At 43.2% G+C, this 20,982-nt stretch overlaps 2 protein-coding genes across 4 annotated transcripts; both read left to right on the forward strand.

The window, feature by feature from the left end:
- Window positions 1-46: 46 nt before the first annotated feature.
- MFN2 (mitofusin 2) lies at window positions 47-12,552 on the forward strand. 2 transcript variants are annotated; one of them, XM_015882355.2, is made up of 19 exons: window positions 47-101; window positions 266-381; window positions 1,424-1,602; window positions 2,243-2,378; window positions 2,702-2,864; window positions 3,411-3,535; window positions 3,851-3,959; window positions 4,057-4,164; window positions 4,559-4,712; window positions 4,958-5,025; window positions 5,171-5,292; window positions 5,562-5,688; window positions 5,957-6,061; window positions 6,564-6,666; window positions 7,193-7,413; window positions 7,546-7,695; window positions 8,595-8,791; window positions 9,176-9,310; window positions 10,149-12,552. In XM_015882355.2, the coding sequence occupies exons 3-19, from the start codon at window positions 1,428-1,430 to the stop codon at window positions 10,216-10,218; spliced, it is 2,268 nt and encodes a 755-aa protein (XP_015737841.2). In that variant the 5' UTR covers window positions 47-101; window positions 266-381; window positions 1,424-1,427; the 3' UTR covers window positions 10,219-12,552. The 2 variants fall into 2 exon arrangements, with proteins under 2 accessions (XP_015737841.2, XP_085365056.1); XM_085508930.1 differs by having other exon boundaries at window positions 47-381.
- MIIP (migration and invasion inhibitory protein) lies at window positions 11,943-20,737 on the forward strand. Of its 2 annotated transcripts, XM_032448821.2 has the most exons (12): window positions 11,943-12,597; window positions 12,956-13,021; window positions 13,102-13,267; window positions 14,708-14,892; window positions 15,414-15,881; window positions 16,161-16,263; window positions 16,713-16,824; window positions 17,004-17,062; window positions 17,482-17,611; window positions 17,959-18,055; window positions 18,880-18,987; window positions 19,288-20,737. In XM_032448821.2, the coding sequence occupies exons 4-12, from the start codon at window positions 14,725-14,727 to the stop codon at window positions 19,306-19,308; spliced, it is 1,266 nt and encodes a 421-aa protein (XP_032304712.2). In that variant the 5' UTR covers window positions 11,943-12,597; window positions 12,956-13,021; window positions 13,102-13,267; window positions 14,708-14,724; the 3' UTR covers window positions 19,309-20,737. The 2 variants fall into 2 exon arrangements, with proteins under 2 accessions (XP_032304712.2, XP_015737853.2); XM_015882367.3 differs by lacking the exons at window positions 11,943-12,597; window positions 12,956-13,021; window positions 13,102-13,267 and adding an exon at window positions 13,403-13,500.
- Window positions 20,738-20,982: the final 245 nt, after the last annotated feature.

The raw sequence follows: 20,982 nt of genomic DNA on the forward strand, positions 1-20,982 counted from the left end.
TTCTCAGAACTACAGCTCCCGAAGCACCCCGGGATTGAGCCCGCCTACCCAGGGGTGGTGCCGGGGGTTAAGATGGCGGCGCTGCGGGAGCGGCCGTGAAGGTGAGCGTTGGTTGCGGGCTGTGATGGCGGCTCCTGTGAGGGGTTCGGGGCTCTGAGGTGGCGGCCGCGCTGTGGGGGAGAACGCGCTTCCCGCCCTTTTTATTGGCGGGAATCCGCCGTTCTGTGAGGGCCGAGTTCGAGGCCTGCGCCTCCCTCTGTCGTAGGGAGGGCGGCTGGATTCGGAGTGAGGGAAGGAGCTGTGGTGGAACGGCGCTGTTCGTGTTCTGGAGGGGCTCGAGTTGACCATGTCCGGCTTGTGAGAGCGAAACACATCCTAAAAGTAAGCGGGGAAGGGAGGGAGTGATCCCTGGGAAGGGAGATGGGAGTGATCCCTTGGAAGGGAGGAGGGAAGGTGGGCTTTTATTCTTTCTAGATATTTGAGTGACTTCTAAGTGTGGGAATTAGAAACGTTCCTTGTGGAATGATCTTTAGAACGTGTATTATCTAGTTCTCAGTATGCATCTTCTGTCTCCCAGGGGTCTGTATTGAGATACACCTTTATCAATATATATTTTATATATGTGTGTACCCTTATGCCGTAAGGGCATGCACATTGGGATCAAGATCAGCAATTTGCTGATGGCACCACACTGAGCACTGCAGTTGACAGGGCAGAAGGAAGCGATGCCCTCCAGAGGGATCCTGGTAGGTGAAAATCTGAACATGAACCAGCACTGTGTGATGGCAGCCCTGGAGGCCCACACACAGAACAGCATCCTGGGCTGCTGCAGCAGATGGGTACCAGCAGGATGAAGGGATTTTCCTCCTGCTCTCTGCTTTTGTGAGGCCCCAGTTGCAGTTCTGCACCCAGGCCTGTGGCCTCCAGCAATGGAAGGATGTGGGGCTGTTGGGGGGGGATCCAGAGGACGGCTGTGAGGATGCTCAGAGAGCTGCAGCACCTCTTCTATGGAGAAAGGTTGGAGGAGTTGGGCTTGTTCAGCCTGGAGAGGGCTCCAAGGAGACCTCATTGCTGCATTACAGTAATTGAAGGGAGCTTATAAACAGGAGAGAAGTGAACTTTTTACACAGGTAGTCAGTGATAGAACAAGGGGAAGTGGTTTTAAGCTAAGAGAGGGAAGACAAGTCTCTCTCGCTGCTGCCCGGAGCTGTGGGAGCCCCGTCCCTGGAGGTGCCCACATCCATGGATGGGCCCTGAGCAGCCTGAACTGGTGGGGAACACCCTGTGCGTGGCAGGGTTGGAACTGAGTAATCTCTGAGTTCCTTTCCAGCCCAACCATTCTATGATTAATCATCAGACACTTGGTTGTGTGGCTGTTAGGCCTCAGTGAGTCCCATTTCCTTACTGATTTTTTTCCCTATAGCGCAATGTCCCTGTTGTTTACTCGTTCCAAGTCAATAGTTGCAGTGAAGAAGGATAAAAGACACATGGCTGAGGTCAATGCTTCTCCACTCAAACATTTTGTCACTGCAAAGAAGAAAATCAATGGCATCTTTGAGCAACTGGCCGCATACATCAATGAGAGCTCCTCATTCCTGGAGGGTAAGTTGAGCTGAATGGTGCTTTGCCTGCACGTTGTTCCCAAGCAACACACCAAAGCCCTCATTTATTTATAAATACGTATCTCTGTATATGTCAGTATTTGTATGAGGGACTGAAAATTATTGTAGTGAATTTGAGTGAAGTTTAGGCCTCATATTTCAAAGCTGATTTACGTTGGTAATGTATGAAACCAAGCTAGTTAGTGGGCTCCATTGTTTCTGGGGAAGGTTATTTCTATGTGTTTTGTTTTTAAAATGAACTATTTGAGGCTCTTTTGCTTGTGTGCATATAATCCTTTCAGTATTCTTGCTTAGACACGTCATTGCCAGTGACGTGGAACACAGAGTAATTGGCTTTACAGCTTACAATGCAGAGAGAAGGTTTTTAAGGGTGCTGGGATGTTTGAAGCATTGGATGCGTTCTGTTTAAGGCGGTCATGAGGATAAAGAATGGTTATTAGATAAAGAGACTGGTAGATAAATGCTGCTGGGTGTAACTGCATGCTTCAGCATGACCTGTCTGAACTGTGAGATACAGATAAGCATTTGGTTGTGTGTGTTAAATTATGGGGAGGTGTTTTACCCAGTACTGAGGCAGATCGCTTCAGGGATTCAGGGACATGATGTGTTTTGATTTTTAGAAACACACAGGAACGTGGAGCTTGATCCTGTCACCACAGAAGAGCAGGTATTGGAAGTCAAAGGCTACTTGTCAAAAGTCAGTGGCATTAGTGAAGTGCTGGCGAGGCGACACATGAAAGTGGCTTTTTTTGGAAGGTAAGTCGAGTGCTTACATTGCCTACACTCCCTACTGGGTAAAGAAACTTGCATCTTTAGGATCATAGCCAAAAATGTATTTATAGAAGCATTAGTGCTCCAGCTTCTGGATGCAACGTGTGGCACATGTCCCTGGTTCTAGTATTTGTGTGAATGGGACTCAAATACTGTAGAACATAATCTATTTAGAAGGAAAAAAAAAAGGGTTCTTTTTTAAGTTGTCTGTAGCAAATGAATTGTTAGTGCTTCTGGAGCTGTTTTGGTTTAGATGACTTGTTCTGAGCTCAGAAGCCCAGCTATGCTGTTCTTTAATCTTGCTTCAGGACGAGCAATGGGAAAAGCACTGTGATAAATGCCATGCTATGGGACAAAGTCCTTCCTTCAGGAATTGGGCACACCACTAATTGTTTCCTGCGTGTAGAAGGGACTGATGGTCATGAAGCTTTCCTTCTTACTGAAGGCTCGGAGGAAAAGAAGAGCGTTAAGGTACAAATTCCTTCAGCATAAGGTACAGGAGAAGAGCTGTGCTCCAGTGCCAGAGAAGGAGACAAGAAAAAGAAAATGAAAGCACTGTGAATAGATTAATAGTTCCAGACTATATTCATTGAAGGAGCAAAGATTAACAGCAGGTTATCAATGAATGTAGGAAGGGAGGAGTGAAGCAAGCTATGGTATGAGACCTCGTTATATGTGGAAGATGATATGTTGTAGTTGTGCTGACAGGGAATTGGAATGATGACTCAGGAAATTCTCAGCTCTGTATGACTGACCAAAGTTACAGCCTTCCTGATAGTTCCTCAGCTGTACTTGATGGGAATTCTTCTTATAAACTCTTTTTGGGTGGTTGTCTTTTGGCTGGGGAAACTCAAGGTGTGGAAAAACTCTTGGGGAGATAATAATTCCACGTTGGGTTTTATCCTAAATTGTCTGTGACCAGTTTGAAGGGGGGAGATAATTGTCTTGGCGTATGTGAAATGTTTTTATGTATATCTACATATGTGTGTATGTATTTATTATTATTATTATCAATAGACAGTAAACCAGCTGGCTCATGCCCTCCATCAAGATGAGCTTCTGAATGCTGGCAGCCTAGTAAGCGTGATGTGGCCCAATTCCAAATGTTCTCTCTTGAAGGATGACCTAGTGCTCATGGACAGGTGAGAATATCTGTCTTTCTTTTCCTCTTTACCACAGATTGCTTGGTATTCAAATACGAATTTAGCAGACATCAAGGAATGTGACCTTGTTTTAATCTGTGACAGTGACTAAAGTCCTTTCCTGTAGTTAACAGCCACAGTTTACCTTGATTTGTCCTTTTAGTTTGCAGTCTGCAAACTGAAACCTCAAAGCAGTGTGGCTCAGACACAGAAAATAGTGCCCTGCGTAGCCAAAACAAGTCTCATACTAACTTTTTAAAACATATTTTTGAATTTTCCACGTAATAATATTGTCTCTTCTCTTCCTGCTCTTAGCCCTGGCATTGATGTAACCACAGAGCTGGACAGTTGGATTGACAAGTTCTGTCTGGATGCTGATGTATTTGTTCTGGTGGCAAATTCCGAATCAACGTTGATGCAAACTGTATGTTCAGGTTCATTTAATAGCGGTCAGTGAATATGGCTGAAAGTTGAAACGTGCTGACAAACTAATTTAAGAGGTTGTATTCCATTTTGCACAGGAGAAACAGTTCTTTCACAAGGTGAATGAACGTCTGTCTCGACCCAATATATTTATTTTAAATAACCGCTGGGATGCATCTGCCTCTGAACCAGAATACATGGAAGAGGTTTGTGACTTAAATTCCTTCTCTTTGCCTGGAATCCATTATAGAGACCATTTTGACTCTTGTCCTTGTGAGTAGAATCATGAAGTGTTAGATGTGGTTGTTTTAGTTTGTTTTTTTATTACTGTGGTGTGGAAACTAGAGGGAGTATAGGCTAGTGGTCACAGCATGGCTCTGGAGATTTCTGAAGTGGAAACCAAGAACTTCACTGGGCAGTTTGTAAATTAGATGACTTGGATGACTTCTGGAAGATTTTATAGACTGCAAAGTTGTTTTCTTACTCTTTCATATTAGAAACTTAGACCAGCAGAGGGCATCTGGGTGCCTGATCTGATTTTTGAGATGGAGCTTAAAGTGGCTGTACCTGCACACAGAGCTGTTCCTGTTTATCCCTCAGGTGCGTCGGCAGCACATGGAGCGCTGCACCAGTTTCCTGGTAGATGAGCTGGGTGTGGTGGATCGAGCGCAGGCAGGGGATCGAATCTTCTTTGTGTCAGCAAAAGAAGTGCTGAATGCCAGGATTCAGAAGGCTCAAGGGATGCCAGAAGGAGGTGAGGAAAGCTAACAGAGTCCTTCTTCTAGAGAAGAAAATAAGAGAATATCTTGTCTCAGAAATAGGCAAAACTGAGTTTATTAAAATGATCAGATTCTTAAGAGAACAGACAAAATAAAAGAGAATGAATTGGCTACTTTTCTGCATTGGCTTCCAGGTAAAGCAGGAGTATTTCCTAATGCCCAACATCTGATTAGGGTTTCTGAAAACCTAATTGGTTGTTTTTTACCTTCCTGTTCTCAGGTGGAGCACTGGCAGATGGTTTTCAAGTGAGAATGTTTGAGTTTCAAAACTTTGAGAGGAGATTTGAGGTGAGTGTTAAACGTTGTAGCCTTCCATTTAGGCTTAGTCCTGAAAGGAGTTCATGAACATGGAGTGGTACCACACTTCGGAAATAGAACAGATGCATTAGTGTCTTTCTACCGTCTGCTAATCTTGACTGCCTGTTGTGTACAGGAATGTATCTCCCAGTCAGCAGTGAAAACAAAATTTGAGCAGCATACAGTGAGAGCAAAGCAGATCGCGGAGGACGTTCGTCTCATCATGGATTCTGTGCATGTTGCTGCCCAGGAACAGCGGTGAGGAGATGCTGATGCTCGGTGCTTTCATGACAAACTGGGAGAAAATTAAAGCAGTGTGAGCATTTAAAATGCCAAGAAAAAATGTGGAGATACTGGGAAAGGAACATCCCTTATATCCTGTGTGCTGTGTGTATGTAATGTACTGTAGATGCTGGTACACTTTGTTCTTGGCTTGGAGAATGTCTTTTGTCTCTGGAATTCCAGGTGTTTGCAGATCAGAAATGTGCTTATCTGGCTTATTCATGGGTACCTTTTTGTTTAATCAGAGTTTACTGTCTGGAAATGCGAGAGGAACGACAGGAACGTTTAGGTTTTATTGACAAGCAGCTGGAGCTCCTCACTCAAGACTACAAGCGGAAAATCAAACAGATCACAGAAGAAGTGGAGAGGCAGGTGAGGAGAGGCTGCTGAAAAAGAGAAGGGATTGTCTGAAACAGCCACCAGCAAAGGGGGAGAAATGCAAAGTGCTGACAGGTCTGAGTGGGTAGAAACATGGATGGAAAGAGAATAAGAGCTTTCAGAGAAAGGATTTATTGTTTGTTTACTTTCTTTGAGGCAATAAAAGGGGAAATGGAACACCTGGGGGTATCTCTCAGGGAAAGTCATAAGATGCTTTAAGTAAGCAGTATAGTAACTTTGTTCTGGGCGGCTCTTTCTCCAGGTATCAAACGCAATGGCAGAAGAAATCAGACGGCTTTCAGTGCTGGTAGATGAATACCAAGCAGATTTCCATCCATCTCAAGTCGTTCTTAAAGTTTACAAGAATGTAAGTCGTGGTTGCTTCTTGTATATTGCTAACAGCTTCTGAGCTGCCCTTTGATTAGTCACCAGGCTCTGGGTTGGTAATTACACCAGCTCTTTGAGACACTTAACATTCTTCCAGCTAGGAACTGAGCTTTTAATATTGCAAGGTGTCCTCTCTTATGTTTTCTTTTGCATTGGGATAGTTTCTGTGAAAAACAGTGTATTAAAAAAGGAAGAAAATTATGTTTAAAACTAACCTCAGCATTAAACAGATACATGTATGGCATATTGCTTTATGTACCCCAGACAGCACCTTTCCAGTTTACAATGCACGTGTGAGATTTCGTGACTTATTTTTTCCTCTCCTTCACTGAAGAAAGGAGAAAAATGAAACTGATGTTAGAAGAGTGGGCAGACAGAATGCATGCTCTTGCTTTGGGAGCTTTTTATAACTGGGAAGCTCTAGCACCTACAACTTGTATCTTCTGCTTATTTAATCTCAGTAACCTGTCTCTGTTTGTCAGGAGCTCCATAAACACATTGAGGAAGGCCTGGGCCGTAACATGTCAGATCGTTGTTCCAATGCAATCACAGCTTCCCTGCAGACAATGCAGCAAGAAATGATAGGTCAGTTCTGCAGGCAATGTTACCCTTTGTTCCTGAAACTGTAATGCAAAATAACTAGGTGGATATTCTGGGTTTCTTGTTCCTCTGATAGCTGCTTGCAGGTGGCATTGTCTTAGTTTCCATTGTGATTAGTAACACTTATATGTAGAGGATGAGTTATTCCTGCTTTTTCCACTCTTTGGCTAAACTTGTTCAGTGATGTTCAGTAATGAATATAATCAATGAGCTTAATCCTTCATTGCTGAGAGAAAAGCACTTCGGGAACTGGCCTTCTGTTTTCCAAGCTATTGCTAAACTATAAACTATAGCTACCTTTAGAGATTTGGGAGTGCCCATGGAAAGGCATCCTTCTGAGTTGAAAGTTGCACTGCAACTTGCTTGGCTTTGGAAAATTCAAGATACTAACTTAAACAACTGCAAAGGATGGGACAACCAATATCCATTCTGATTATGGAATGCAAGTCTAGTTAATTACTGTGGACTCAATTTCCTGTTTTCTGAATGTGATTATGTTCTGTTCTTGCAGATGGTTTAAAACCACTGCTCCCACTCACACTGCGAGGCCAGATAGACATGTTAATTCCCCGGCAGTGCTTCACACTCAGCTATGATCTGAACTGTGATAAGCTTTGTGCTGACTTCCAAGAAGATATAGAATTCCATTTCTCTCTTGGATGGACGATGCTGGTGAACAGATTTTTGGGACCAAAGAATGGTCGTCGGGCCTTGATGGGCTATAATGACCAGGTAAGGTAACTTAGTAGTCAGGGGTTGGTGGAGTATTACTAATTCCAGTGTTTTGCTGAGAAGGGCAACATCTTGTGTACTTTTATTCTATATTTTTATTTTCTTTGTTTTTGTCCCTGCTTTTCTGATTAGATTCAACGCCCTTTAACACCAGCAAATCCCAGTCTGCCTCCTTTGCCTCAGGGTTCTATGACCCAGGAAGAGCTCATGGTGTCGATGGTTACTGGACTGGCCTCGTTAACTTCCCGGACTTCCATGGGGATCATCGTGGTTGGTGGCGTGGTGGGTTGACAGTCTGAGGAGGTTATTTATCTAGATAAATAACCTTGGAGAGCTGGCTTGGAAAGTCACTGCAGAGACCTGTAGATATTTCTAGTTCGCAGACAGTAACATACTTTCTGTATGCAAATAGAGGATAAAATACTGAGCATAATTTTGCATAATAGTTACGTAGGGAACCAGAGGTTTTGTGAAGGTAAAAGCCTTTCAAATTGTGTTATAAAATCTGGTCTTGTGAGAATAGAGGAAAAATAGTATTTTTCCTGTTGACTGAGGACTGAGTTCGAAGGTGAGATTTCTGCTTAGATCATCTGATGATGCACACCTTCCTACCTGGAACAGGAGGAGAGCACTTAAATTAGATAGAACATCTAAAATTATTTCACATGCAGTCAGTACTGCCTGCTTTTCTGTCGTGAGAAAACAAAACAGTTTTGAATCATCAGTCTCCCAAAACCGCAGAAGAGTAATAGAGATTTAACTCAAGTTGCATGGTAACTAGTTTCCATTCTACAAATAACATTAGCTTCTCCAGTAACAATTCCTTACCTCCATGATTTTTCAGAGCGTGTGGGGGTGGATGATTTCTCAAAAAGAAGGTAGTTCCCTAAAAGCAATTTTTCCTTCTGAAACAAGAATTCTGTGAACTAGGCCAAGTTAATTTGCACATGCAAATGTGACTTTAATGTCCTGGAGAAGTTAACCCACAGGTGTTCTAAGTTTGTAGGCTAAACATTAGCAGCAGCTGTGTCTCATCAGTGAAAATACTTGCAAGTCAGGGCTGTCGTTGGAGGTTTCTGGCTAACTTTCATGTGTATAAAATACAAGTGCACTATTGCTAGGAGGCAACATCATTCCTGCATAGCAGCTGTGTCATTTGTTTTTCCCTGTGTTTATTCTAGGTTTGGAAGGCTGTGGGCTGGAGGCTGATTGCTCTCTCATTTGGCCTTTACGGGCTGCTTTATGTGTATGAACGCCTCACCTGGACCACAAAAGCGAAGGAGAGAGCTTTCAAACGGCAGTTTGTAGAGTATGCTGGAGAGAAACTGCAGCTTATTGTCAGCTATACAGGATCTAATTGCAGCCACCAAGTCCAACAGTATGTTGCCTATATTCGTCTACCATCTTTATCTGAGTTCTGACTTTTTTATTAGTGTTTTTTAGTTTTGTTTAGGGTGATATTGCTTGTTAAATGAAGATGTTTGCTCACTGAACTCAGGATTAAAAGAATATAATAATACTTGTGTTTTAAAAGAATACTATGGGTTATTTTGTGGGTTTTTTAATAACGTGGTGCTGTATTGGGTGTTTCTAAGCAGTAGTGTTTCAGTCTCTCAGATTTCTCTGACAATTCTAATGTGCTTTTGTGCAGAAGTGGAAAGATGTTTTCATCTGAGTTACTGTTGTTACTACTCATCAGAGGCATTTATGCCTTGAGTTCGGTGTTTCATTCTTACTTTACACCATTCTTCCTGTTCCATAGAGAGCTCGCTGGAACGTTTTCTCAATTATGTCAGCAAGTAGATGTTACACGGGAGAATCTTGAGCAGGAAATTGCTGCCATGAATAAGAAAATTGAAGTTTTGGATTCACTGCAGAGCAAAGCAAAATTGCTGAGGTGAGATTTTCTTATTTAGAAACACGAGCATCTGCATACAATTGGTTTTCCTGCAATTGCCCCAAGATGAGGATGCACCTCTGAGTGCAGCCCTTCTTTCATTGTAGTGTTTGGTTTGCAGACCTCAGTATCTTTCCCTATTTTGTTCCTTTTTAATGTTATATGAAAACCAATTTGCTGCAGTGTATTAAAATGTCTGGTAGAGATATCAAAACAATATCCTTCAGCCTCTAAATAGAAAAGTCACTTAGATTATTGGGTGAGAAAGGATATTGGAGTATTGGTGAGCAGTGCTTTTTGGGTTTTTTTAACCTGTTAGAAGGAGAGATGCTAAGCCCATGTACTCTGAACAGTCATTTAAATCCTCTGTCTCATAAAGATCCCATTTCCTTCTTCCTTCTAGTTGGTGCAAAATCACAGTTCTTTTCTGTTTACCAAAACATGTGGTCCTCTACTCCTGCAAACTCCTCCAGGCTATTAGAAAATCATCTCAAAAGTCTCACCCTTGCCATTGCACTGATTTGAGTCTGATGTTTGTCTTCACCCTGCAAAAGCTGTTGGGAGGAATTTTTTTGTTTTAACATATCTTACCTACACAAATAATAAGACCTGCTTAAAGTTGTGACCCAGATCTCACTATGAATCTTGAAGCTGGGGATTGTTGGCAGGATGGTGTTCCTGACCTGAAGGAGACAAGGAATGGTAGCAGCGTTTTGGAAAGGATCTCCTCAGCAGTCCTCTCCATGTCTTGCTGTGGAATAGTCTTACTTGTGCTTCTTTCAGGTTGCTTTGGGAAGAATGATTTTATTCACCTAACAGAGACTTCTTGTCTTTTCAGGAATAAGGCGGGTTGGCTTGATAGTGAACTTAATATGTTCACACATCAGTACCTGCAGCAAAGCAGATAGTGTGGGAAGAGGAGAAAAACAACACCGTTTCCCTTCAGTGCTCCTTCAGTTACTGCAGAGAATATGGTGGGTGATGGAATCCCTAAAGGGAATGTGCAAAAGGCTCCTGCCAGTTTCCAGTTGCTGTGTGAACAGTAGGATTCAGCATCCTTGTTTTGTGTCCCACCTCTGAACACTCGCTGTTGTAGCTCTTCCTGCTTAGGAGAACAGGCTACGTTGGAAGGAATGTGTGCTTTGTACATTTACAGAGGGCTTTTAAAATCAACACTGAAGTACAGTAACAGTGAAGTCTAAAATGTATTTATCAGTCTAGAAGTTACTCTAACACGCTGTTCAGAGTCATTCATCTTACTACATGAAGGTGGAGCTTTTGTCTTCAAAGCCCCAAGTTTATGTATGTGACAAGCAGCTGTTTTTCTAAACAGCAGTTTTATGCACACAGTTACAACAGTTTCACAGTACTTTTTTTTGCCTGTGCAAACCTATCTCCTGAGTTCACCTTCTGTTGTTGTAAAACATGGCAGAGATCTGCTGCGCTGTTTATCTTCATGGATAGGTTTATTTTTGTCAGCATGTTTAAACCCGTGGACAAAACTTACTTCTCTTCCAGAGCAAAAAGGACTAAGACTTTTTGCTTTGGTACATTTATTGTCTTCTGAGTTAATTTCTTCCTCTCCAGTGCTCTTCAATAACGCAGCTCATGGTAGGCAACTGATTAGCAAAGACACAGCCAGCTGCTATGAAGGAGCTGGTGTTGATAATTGGCAGTTTGTTGAAGGAGGAAATTGGTAATGAAAAGGTGAATCAGTTGACAGGTTGCCTTGTGAGACAGGTTGATGAATAGGTGGGGTTTGGTAATTGCACAGCAGTGTTTCTGGAAGCAGGCCTCTGGAATTCCATTACCATCACCTGGCTGTGAGGACAGCACGGGGATTACATGCTGTAAGAGATTTCACTTCATATGGAGTTCCCATAGGATGACACGAATCCATGCAGTAATGAGATTTGTTTCTGTTCTGTTAAGAGTATGAGGAAGATTATAGAGGCCCATCCTTCCTATTTAATGCTGAGATAGGAATGGGTTAAGTCATTTTTTCTTATTCCAGATATCTTTTATTTGTAAATAGGTGAAATGAATTGAGTTTTGCCCTAAAACAATTCTTAATTTTGGCTTGGGCGTTGTAAGGACTGGAGCCTCTTCTTTTTGGGGTTGATAGTGGAAGAATTCCCACTGCTTTCAGTAGTACCAGCATCAGGTTCCTGTGCTGTAAAACTTATTTTCCACTTGGTGGGTCTGTATTTTACCATGTATTGGGAATGATCTTTATGTAGCCCACAAAACGTCTCTCCATAATCCAGAATTAATCCTGCAGTTCTGGAGTTAGGATCAGCCTGAATCAAATGCTGGAGAAGATGAATTATCAGTGAGAAAGTCACAGCTGGATTTGGGAGTTCACTTGGATGAGATCAGCCAGCCTTAGGATTCCTCATTCATGCTCAGGTATGAATATATGTGCCTGTGACACATTCATTGCTTCAGGTGAGGCTCCAGAAGGAAGTTGCCTGACGCTTGAGGAAAGAATAGCAAAGTAGCAGTCAGTACTTCAGGCTGTGTTAAGATTTTAGCTCTTAACTACCCGGAGTACTGACCTCACCCTTGGAGATGTGCTGCTAGATCTCTTCATCCTTAGAGGAAATCTGATCAGTGAGCTGATGTTCAGAGCTGGGGTCAGATTTGTGAAGGCAAAGAGATGGATATGGTGCCTTGGCAGCGTGTGTTTGTGGTGCTGCTCAGATTTGGGTGATGGAGGTGCTTTCACTGTAATGCTGAAACCTGACATATAGAACGGAATGAAGAACCACCTGAGTTTTGTAAGCAGTAGAACTGCTAACGTGGGAGATAATTGTTCAAGTACTGTGTACCCCTGTCAATAGCAGCTGGGTGATCACAGATCAGGCTTTTAACAGAGACCTACAGGCTGGATTCCTCTTCAAACACAGCTGTTCTTTAATTCAGCTTGGGTGAAGAGTGAACACTATTAGCAGGGAGGTTGTTATCTTCTGCTTTGCTTGAGAAATAATAAACTAAGCCTTGGAATTTGGGTAACTCTAAAAGCAGTCTTCCCCAAGCTCTTAAAGAGTGACAGCTCAATGCACTTTATCTTATTGCTGCTATGTACCTTCATTGTGTAACATTGATGGAGCTCTATGAAATACTCTTACCAGTGAGTTTTCTCTTTGCTGTATTTAAGGTGATAAATTTGCATGAATTATTCCTGTATCAAATGCTGTAAAAGCAGTGGAAACCAAAATAAAAATGAATTGGAAAAAGTATTTCTCCTGCTGTGTTCTGCGTATCTTGATTCAAAGTCTGCAAGTGTAAGTATGATGCATTCATATCATTGAGTGGTTGGAGTTGGGAGGGACCCTGAAGGCCATCAGGTCCAAGCCCTGCACTGAGCAGGGACACCCACAGCTCCATCAGTGCTCAGAGCCCCATTCCCTGCCCTTGGGTGTCTGTGCAGTGCATCACCTCCCTTCTTCCTTATATCCAACCTGAATCTCCCCCCTTTCAGCAGGAAGCCATTTCCCCATCACCACACGCCATACAGAAGCCTGTCCCCTTTCTCTTACAGCCCCTTTAGACACACAGGCCCCTCTCAGCTCTCCCTGCAGCCTTCTCTCCGTGCTGCTCAGCCCCAGCTCTCAGCCTGTCCTCATGTTCCATCCCTCACAGCATTTCTATGGCCCTCTCCATATCTGCCGTACTGAGGCCCCCACATGTGGACACACAGTGCTCCAGGTGAGTACTCCAGATGGTGACATGCTGCTGCTGTAAGAAACTGCATACGTGATAGTGACCTTTAATGTGTGTTTTTACAGCGAAGCAGAAGAGAACAAGTGCTGAATGATCTGAGGTTTTGAGATTCTTAAAAAATGTCAAGCCTGGATCTGATTTCTCGAGAATATTCTAAGAAGCAAATACTGCGTTAATAGACTGGCGGTGGTGAATCAGCATTCTCCGGTACAGAAAAGGCCGTTTCCAGCAGTAGGTTTTCACAACGAACTGCCTTCTCCCTTCCCTGCCGCTTGGGGCCGCCGGTCGCTCCCAGCCGGGCTCTGCCTCCTCCCATGCCCTCACCCCGCCGGGCAGCCCCGGGAGGCGGAGCCGCTGACCTCGCGCATGTCCGGAGGCCGCTGCGCTGCAGGAACGGCGGAGGGGCCGGGGCTGCCCGGGGGAAGCCCGGAGCGAGGGCGGGGATCCCCGGCAGTGCGGAGCAGGTGGGCACGGCAGCGCGGCGCAGGGAGGGCTCAAAACTGGCGGCTCCCACGCGGTGCTCTGCACGGGGCTGAGGGGACTGTCGAGTCTACCGGGCTCGCCTCTTAGAGGGAAGGGGAAGTAGGAACGCCCCTCGTTTGTACTGGTGCTACCCGGAACCGGGCCCGGGCAGCGCTGCGGAGCTGCAAGCTGGCTTCCTTGCGGAGGTGTTGTTACTTCGTTCCCGAGGCGTAGCTCCCTTTCACAAAGTGTTCTATCTACAAGACTGAAACAAGCTGCAGCCTTAGGCTTGTGCTCGGCATTTAGTTGTGCAAAGAGTGGGTCTCGTCTGGTAAAACCCTTCCAGAAAGTCCTCTGACTAATACGAACTTCTGAGTATGGGCTTTCTAATGAGTGACGGTGAGGGGATGCTGTTAGCTCAGACCTGTGAATACCGTGAGAACTTTGGTTTTGCTTAAATCATCTCAAAGAAATGTAGTGTCTCAAGACTGTTTCTGTATTGCATCCAATTGTGCACCCTTCTTCTAACTGGAAGACTTGCTGTGGCATTTTCAGTTATTAGCACTTCTCTCCCCCTCCCTCCTCCACTATTGTACCGTGTGTGCGTGTGTTTGGTACCTCACGTAGCCAAGGTAACAGATGCAAATACAAATCAGATGAACATTAGGAAAAGGTTTAGGGACTCTTTAGAACAAAAGGTCATAGGGAAGCATAGTTTAGGAACGTAGGTCATAGGGAGACATAGTTTTACTGGAGCCCCTGTCTAATAGCTTTTGCCAAAGACAGAGCTTTTGGAAGCCTTCCTGCCTGGAGAACGTGGAGGACACTTTGGACTTTGTTTTGGCTTTGCCAAAGGAGACATGTTCACTGCTTGTATGTTCAGTGAGTGTTTAGGTATTATCATAGTGTGAATTTTGAAAACAAGTTAAAATCATATACCAATCTCTGGGTAGAAAATACTTGAGTATGTGTGATGGTCAGAGATGTATTCAGCAGTGCTGGTTCTTAGCATTGGTTCTTAGCTGGTTCTTAGTTTTGAGGCTGGCTCATTTCTCAGGAATAATATTCAGAGATCAAATTTCCCAACATTGCAATGCCTGTGACTTTTATGAAAAGTCATCTGAAAGTGTTATGGCTTTTTTCCCTGTGTTTGCTTCTTCATTTAATGCTTCCATTCATGCACTTCTCACCCTTTCTCTGGCTTTACAGGAGAACACGTCCATAGGATGGAGTCAGAGCACCTCAGGCTGCGTCAGGCCAACCAGGAACTTCTGCAGAGGCTCAGAATGAAGCAGGAAGAGATAAGAAAAAGTCTTCCCAGCAAGCCACTTCTTCCAGCGTCTCTTTGTAACAGAGCAACTACTGAAGCATCTGTCCCCTTGCCCAAGAGAGGGGTATGTGTTAGGTCTGTGCTAAAAGTGCTGAGAATCAAATGGGCCTACTATGGTAAGCAGGCAGAATAGAATATGGAGCAGCTGGTGGAAAGTAGAGCCCCTCAGAACAGTAGTTAGACCTTTGTTGTTTGTCTTCTTGTCTCAGATATTTTCTCAGTGCAAAGACTTCAGAGATCAGCTGCTGCCTGACATATGGGGAGTTCTTAACACAAGATAGGAAGGATTATCATGGAACATAATCCTTTTGTTCCTTCTAAGCACAGAGGCTAAAACTTTGGCGGTTTCTTGGCTTAGAAGTGAGCTGTGTTTAGTTATAAATGAATCCCTTCCTTATCTTCTCCAAACACTTAATAGAGATCTCATGGATAATATCAAGATTTTATGTTTTTCATAATAGGAATTTAAGGTGTGAGCAGACCAGGCTGAGAGGCTGATGCTTCTCTTGCTGAGTAAATTGGCCTAATAGAAGATGCTCATACTCTCGGTGTTGCAGTGTGATAGAAATGTCTTTATCCTTACAGAAGGAAAATCAAGTTGATCGTGTGTCAACAAAGCACGATCCTGCAACGCTGACGTCTGTGGAACCCAGAGCTTGCACAGCCAGAGCAGCCCTCTGTTCAACACTCAAACACAGCAGCAGTGACAGAGGGGTGCAGCAACAAACAAAGATGCAGGAATCAGTTTTGCAATCCAGCTTTCCTGATAAAGAGAAAAATCTCATCCCTGTGTCTGCAGTCATTACAAGTAATGGAGAAACTTGCAGAGTGGATGGGGATAGCAGTACTCAAGGAAGTGTAGAGGAAGACTCCTTCTTTCTTGGACATGGGAAGAACAGAAGACAGACCACTCTTCCACATGGTCCCAGTGAGAACGATGAGCTTAAGAGTCATTTGGACCCATCAGCAAATAAAGTACAAAGCGAAGAGACCTCCAAGGAAACCACAACACCTAAATCAATCCTGCTGACATCTCAGTCCAAAGAATTGAAGGTAAGTGGTGAAACCAAAGCCTTCCTTGTTTTTGTAAGTCATGATGGGGGGAGGAGACAAGAGAATGCTACATATAAAGCATCAGTTTTACGAACTGAGAAGGCAGAGGGCTGGTGAGCAAATCGGCGTTAGGGCTATAGGCAGATTTCAGCCTCAGGCAAACCTGGTTTTGTTCTATTTAAACAATTGCTAGTTATCACCCTAGCTGTACCTAATGAATGTCATGCTGGATGTATAAAAGGTCTTCATGTTTTATTTTGTTGTGTTTTTTTTCCCCAGAAGGAAGCTGGTCCTGTGACTTTTCAAGCTGAACCTGAAGAATATACTGTGCCTGTGAGTAGCTGGTCCATGCGTCCGTTCCTGGGCTATGACTGGATTGCAGGTGAATCTTAAACCTGAAGTAAATCTCTCGGCATGATATGGTAATATCAAGAGTTAAAACATGGTTTACCCTCCATTAATATTGTAGTGTGACAGAACTGCAGGCCCACAAAGCAGGGATCAGCAGAGGAGCTGTAGTTTTGTCAGCATTCCCCACCCATGACAAATGTGACCTGTGCTTCACTGAAATAGTGAAGTGGCAGCCATGTGAGAATCCAAGCAGCAAATGGCAAAGGTTGGAGGGGTAGCAAGCAACCAAAAATGAATGAATGCATTGAGGAAACAAGGTGACAGCAGAAATCTGTGACTTGATGCTATGATGTTGTCTTCTCCTTATCCTCTGGTTCTCTTCACCTTTGGTGTCTTAATCATTTTGATTTGAGTCTTTCTTTGGTTGCTTCCTCAAATTCACTGAAACCCTGAGCTTTTCTCTTTCCTTTACATTCTCAGGGCTGCTGGATACAAACTCTTCAGTAGCAGAAAAATCTGATCAGTATTTTGCTGAGCTGCATGAGTTTCGACAGGCCAACAAAGAAGCATGCATCTCTGAGCAGCACATGGAGTAAGTGGGTACAGAGGGAAGGGTGGAAGCAGCAATGAATCCCTTTGGAGTTCTGAGTAGTAGGAAGAGGTGGCTCTGGAGGCCTTTATGTCCCATTCAGAATTGTATGCTTGGCAAATGTGGGTTTGGAGGGCAGGTGCTCCTGTCACTAACTGGTTTGTTGTTTGTCTTTTCTTCAGGACAGAGCCTCTGGACTACATCATTACTGAACAAGATTTGACAGCCAGTTCCCATAAATGTAAGATCAGATTACTCACAAGTGTTTCTTCCTAATCCTGTTTATGTGAACAAACAACTGAGAATCCTTTACCTGTTATCCTGAGCAAGCCCTGCATCGCTTAAGAGGAGAATTTGTTATTTTTAGCTGCAATTTCTAATGCATAATCAACTTCCTCCTCCAAAGAGAATCGAGTCTTCTAGGCATTGTCTCTCACTGTCAGGATTTTTTGTAACTTCCTGAAGTTCTCTTTTTCAATTGAGGGGGTTGAGTTTTGGTTTTGCTTTTTAGGAACTTATTTGGGGCAGGAAATGTAGAGGATTCTTTAGGGAAAGCAGCACTGTATAGGAGGGGCACGTATTGCACGGAGGTAGAAGACAGCTGTATTTTGCCAACATTGAGGAACCTTCTAACAAACTAGAAATACTGTTATGTTTCAGGTGTTTACTGTTACCGATTAAATGAGCGCCTCTTTCCTGTCCCTATGGATTCAGATTCTACCTGTCCTGTATGTAAGGTCCCACGTACTCACCAGCCCCCAGAGACACTGGAAGAGCCAGCCTATGTCAGGTAGCTGATGATTATTACTTTGCAATATGCAGAACTCAGGAGGCAATGGGTAGAAAAGAGTCCAGATGGTTCTGCAGACAGTTGCTGCTCTCAAGGCGGAGAGAAATCTCTTGCTTAAAATCTCCCTACTGATCTTCCATAAGGAGAAGTAGTTTTCCAGGTGGTGAGAAATTATTTTTATATCTGAATTTGGTCCAGAATCAGAATGTGCTTTTTTAAGTGTCTAATGAACTGCTTGCCTTTGTTCATTTTTGGGGTTAGATCCTTGAATTTTGAGTGGAAAGGGCACATAAATTTACTTTGCCTTGTGGAGCATGTGGGCAGTTACTCTCCTTGTGTGGTTGCAGGGTCAGCATTCCCAGGTCTACTCTTATGCCTGCCTACAAATACAAAGCTCACTCGAGGAAAAGCTTTGAACCAGCAAACAGTCTAGCATTACCTTCGGTAAGTTGACGTCTTCTTGCAGGTACTGACTGCACAATCCAGATTGGGCATTGTTACAGTACAAGAAGGAAGGAGAATATAGGACTTGTCCCCCACCCTCAGCATAGTTTTCATTGCAATTTCTGAGGTGATGTTCTCTGGCCTGTTTGTGGTGGTGGGTGAGGTTCTGATCTGGGTCACTGGCACAGCAAGAAAAGCTGTTTGTGCATGCTTCTGGGTTCACACCTTCATATAATTGGCATAAAGTAAAGAATTTATCTCCAGATGCATTATGCTGAGGAAAAGAAGGTTCCGTATGAAACTATATACTGCTGGGACATAATTCAGCTGATCTGTTCCAAGCATCAGCCTTTCATACTTGAGAGTGTCTGTTTCTCTGATATTGGAGAGTTTAACAGACAGGTTTCTATTAAGTATCCACATTGTGTAGGGATCAGACCAAATCTGTGGGGGTGTGGTTGGATTTAAAACTGTTTTTGCAGAGCTGGTCTTGTATATCAGCTTCTGGAGAATGCCGCAAGTAGTATAGTAGCATTGCCCTGTAGTGAAGAGGTAGGAAGAAGCCAGGTTTGAGGTTTGGTGAACAGGATGAGTCAGCTGAGACAAGTTGAAGGAGGTCAGGTGTTTGAGTTCACAAAGCGGGAGATCAGTTTAGAAATAATAAGCCAGTGAAAGGTGGAAGAGGAGACAGCTACAAGTTTTGCTTTATTAGAAAAAACTCTTCATATGAAGCTCAAGAAATTAATTAACCTGCCAGTGCCCCCCTGTGGAGTTGTTTTTACTTAGAAAACACTGCCATACTGAGTTCTTCTATGTTCTCACAGCATTGCCTGGTTGGCTGGGAAAATACCATTCCTTCCAGTGAGCCAAAAGTCAGCAGCTTGGATCTGCGAGCTTCATTGAAAGAGAAACCTTCTCACCATTCTCACCCGGTAAGGATAGCTTGTAAACAGTCATGGAGATGTGAATTGCATGTATAGGAAGTGTTATTCTGACTCTCTTAAGAGTATGATAATCATTGATGGCCAAGCAAATTAAAAGGCCTGGAAGATATTTCTCATCTCTCTAAAGAATGGTTGTTCCCTGTGCATTGTGAACTAGAAGGAAAAAAAGCAAATGGAACTGGATAATGATAACATGTAAATGAAAGCCCGTTCAACTCCCCAAGTCTTCAGCAAAACAGGAGCTGTCACCTATTTGGCATTATTTGATTAATGATGTCTTCATTGCAGAACTTGGTGTCCGGAGTGTGAGGAGGAGCCAGAACTGACCAGCTCTAAACCTGACCTACTCAACGCTCTTCAGATTAAGCAGTGATTCTCAGCAGAGGGATCAAAACAAACATGGACACTGCTGAGCAGCTTCACTTTTAAATCCTGTTGCCTCAACTGTGGACCACTGACTTTGTTGGACCTGGGGAAGGGAAGGGGGCGGGGAGAGGGAACAAGTTAATTGGGTTAAAAATAAATCCTCGAACAAGGAGGTATTTTCTATTTTTTGTAGTCATATGAGCAAGCAATCCACTTACTTGAATGTACTAATTCATGGCTTTTCACTTTGCACATTTTGCAGCTACTTCTAAGCAGATGCACAAGCTTTCTTACCTAAGGCTTTATAAAGAGATGTGGACTGGACAACTAGGAGGACCATAGCAATAGATTTGTATGGAGTTCATCTGCCATTTCAGTTATGCAAACCAGAAATGCAGTGTTATCTGAGAACGCCAGGGCAAGGAATTAGCTTGTGAATGGCCTTGCTCAGTGGGAAGCATACAAATATGCTTATTTTCAAACACGTTAAGCATAACAAACACAAATTGCTAATGCCTTAAACTTGAGGTACTCAACAATGTAGTTAAAAAGTCTAGTTTATCTTCAGTGCCTGTAGCTACAGGGCACATTACAGAGTAATCGTAAACCTGGAAAAGCACTTTTTATGACTCAAAAGCCTAGAAAATGCCTTAAGATATTTGCAAGTTACTCTTTCCTCTATTTTTCCAAGTTATTTTTGGAGGTTAGCAAAAAAGCTTTGTGGAGAAACAGCTTAAGAACAAAAGCAACATGTTCCGTATGGTATGATTTGTTGGAACTTCGTGGTACGATCTTTCCCTGTCTAAAAATGATAAAAACAGATGTCATGTTTTGTCTCCAGTAATTCTGAAAGATAAATTCCTTTCTTAAGAATTCTGGAAGTTATTGTGAAATCTGGACTAGTAATTGCGTTCGTAAGCTTTAAATCAAGTTTATTGGTAGGCGCTGGCTTCACAGAAAGCTTTGGGTTTGCACCAGTATTTTCAGCTTCTTGTCATTCGGTGTTAATTAAGGTACCCAATACTTTATAAAACAAATGTATGGTTGGACTTTTTTAAGCAAGGGAGCAGTGTTGCAAATGTATGAAGTCTTACTGTGTGACTGGAAAGCAAATGGCAGGACTGACTAGTTATGTTTTGGGTTGAATATTTAGGATAAAGTGAAAGGAATTGGTCGCATTCTTTCCCTTAAAGCACAATCCCAAGCTATCTCTCTCTTCGTAATGGTTTTTACTATGTTCATGCGTGCTCTTTCAGATGGAGCTTCCCAGAAGTACTCGGTCTCAAAGAATATCTATTGAGATAAATTGATAGAATCATCTGAGCTGTCCCATGTGCCCTTATTGCTAATAAAACTGAAAATTTCAATTTCACAGTCGGGAGAACTTATGCTGGTTTCCATCTTTAAATACTGGTAACTTCAGTTCACTTCCTTGGCTGAAATCTTCAGGAACAGAAAATGTGGTTTGCTTATTAACTTAGAAAATGACCTCATGGCTTTACGTATTGTCTCCAGATTTGTGCAGAGTAACTTTATATCATGATCCTTTTTGCACAAGGGATCTAACCAACGTTACTCAAGTTTTCCAGAAGAGCTTAAGCAATGTACATTTTATTG

This window comes from Coturnix japonica, chromosome 9, assembly GCF_054131305.1.
Source record: "Coturnix japonica strain WE chromosome 9, WE-NBRP24, whole genome shotgun sequence".
NCBI classification, from domain to species: Eukaryota; Metazoa; Chordata; class Aves; order Galliformes; family Phasianidae; genus Coturnix; species Coturnix japonica.

Excerpts from the sequence above, each read along its gene's own strand:
- MIIP (XM_032448821.2), top strand. The coding sequence starts at position 14,725 with ATGGAGTCAGAGCACCTCAGGCTGCGTCAGGCCAACCAGGAACTTCTG. Across the intron at positions 16,825-17,003 it reads ATCTCTGAGCAGCACATGGA|GACAGAGCCTCTGGACTACA; the intron begins GTAAGTGGGTAC and ends TCTTTTCTTCAG. Across the intron at positions 18,056-18,879 it reads ACAGTCTAGCATTACCTTCG|CATTGCCTGGTTGGCTGGGA; the intron begins GTAAGTTGACGT and ends ATGTTCTCACAG.
- MFN2 (XM_085508930.1), top strand. The coding sequence starts at position 1,428 with ATGTCCCTGTTGTTTACTCGTTCCAAGTCAATAGTTGCAGTGAAGAAG. Across the intron at positions 1,603-2,242 it reads GAGCTCCTCATTCCTGGAGG|AAACACACAGGAACGTGGAG; the intron begins GTAAGTTGAGCT and ends TTTGATTTTTAG. Across the intron at positions 5,293-5,561 it reads GTTGCTGCCCAGGAACAGCG|AGTTTACTGTCTGGAAATGC; the intron begins GTGAGGAGATGC and ends TTGTTTAATCAG.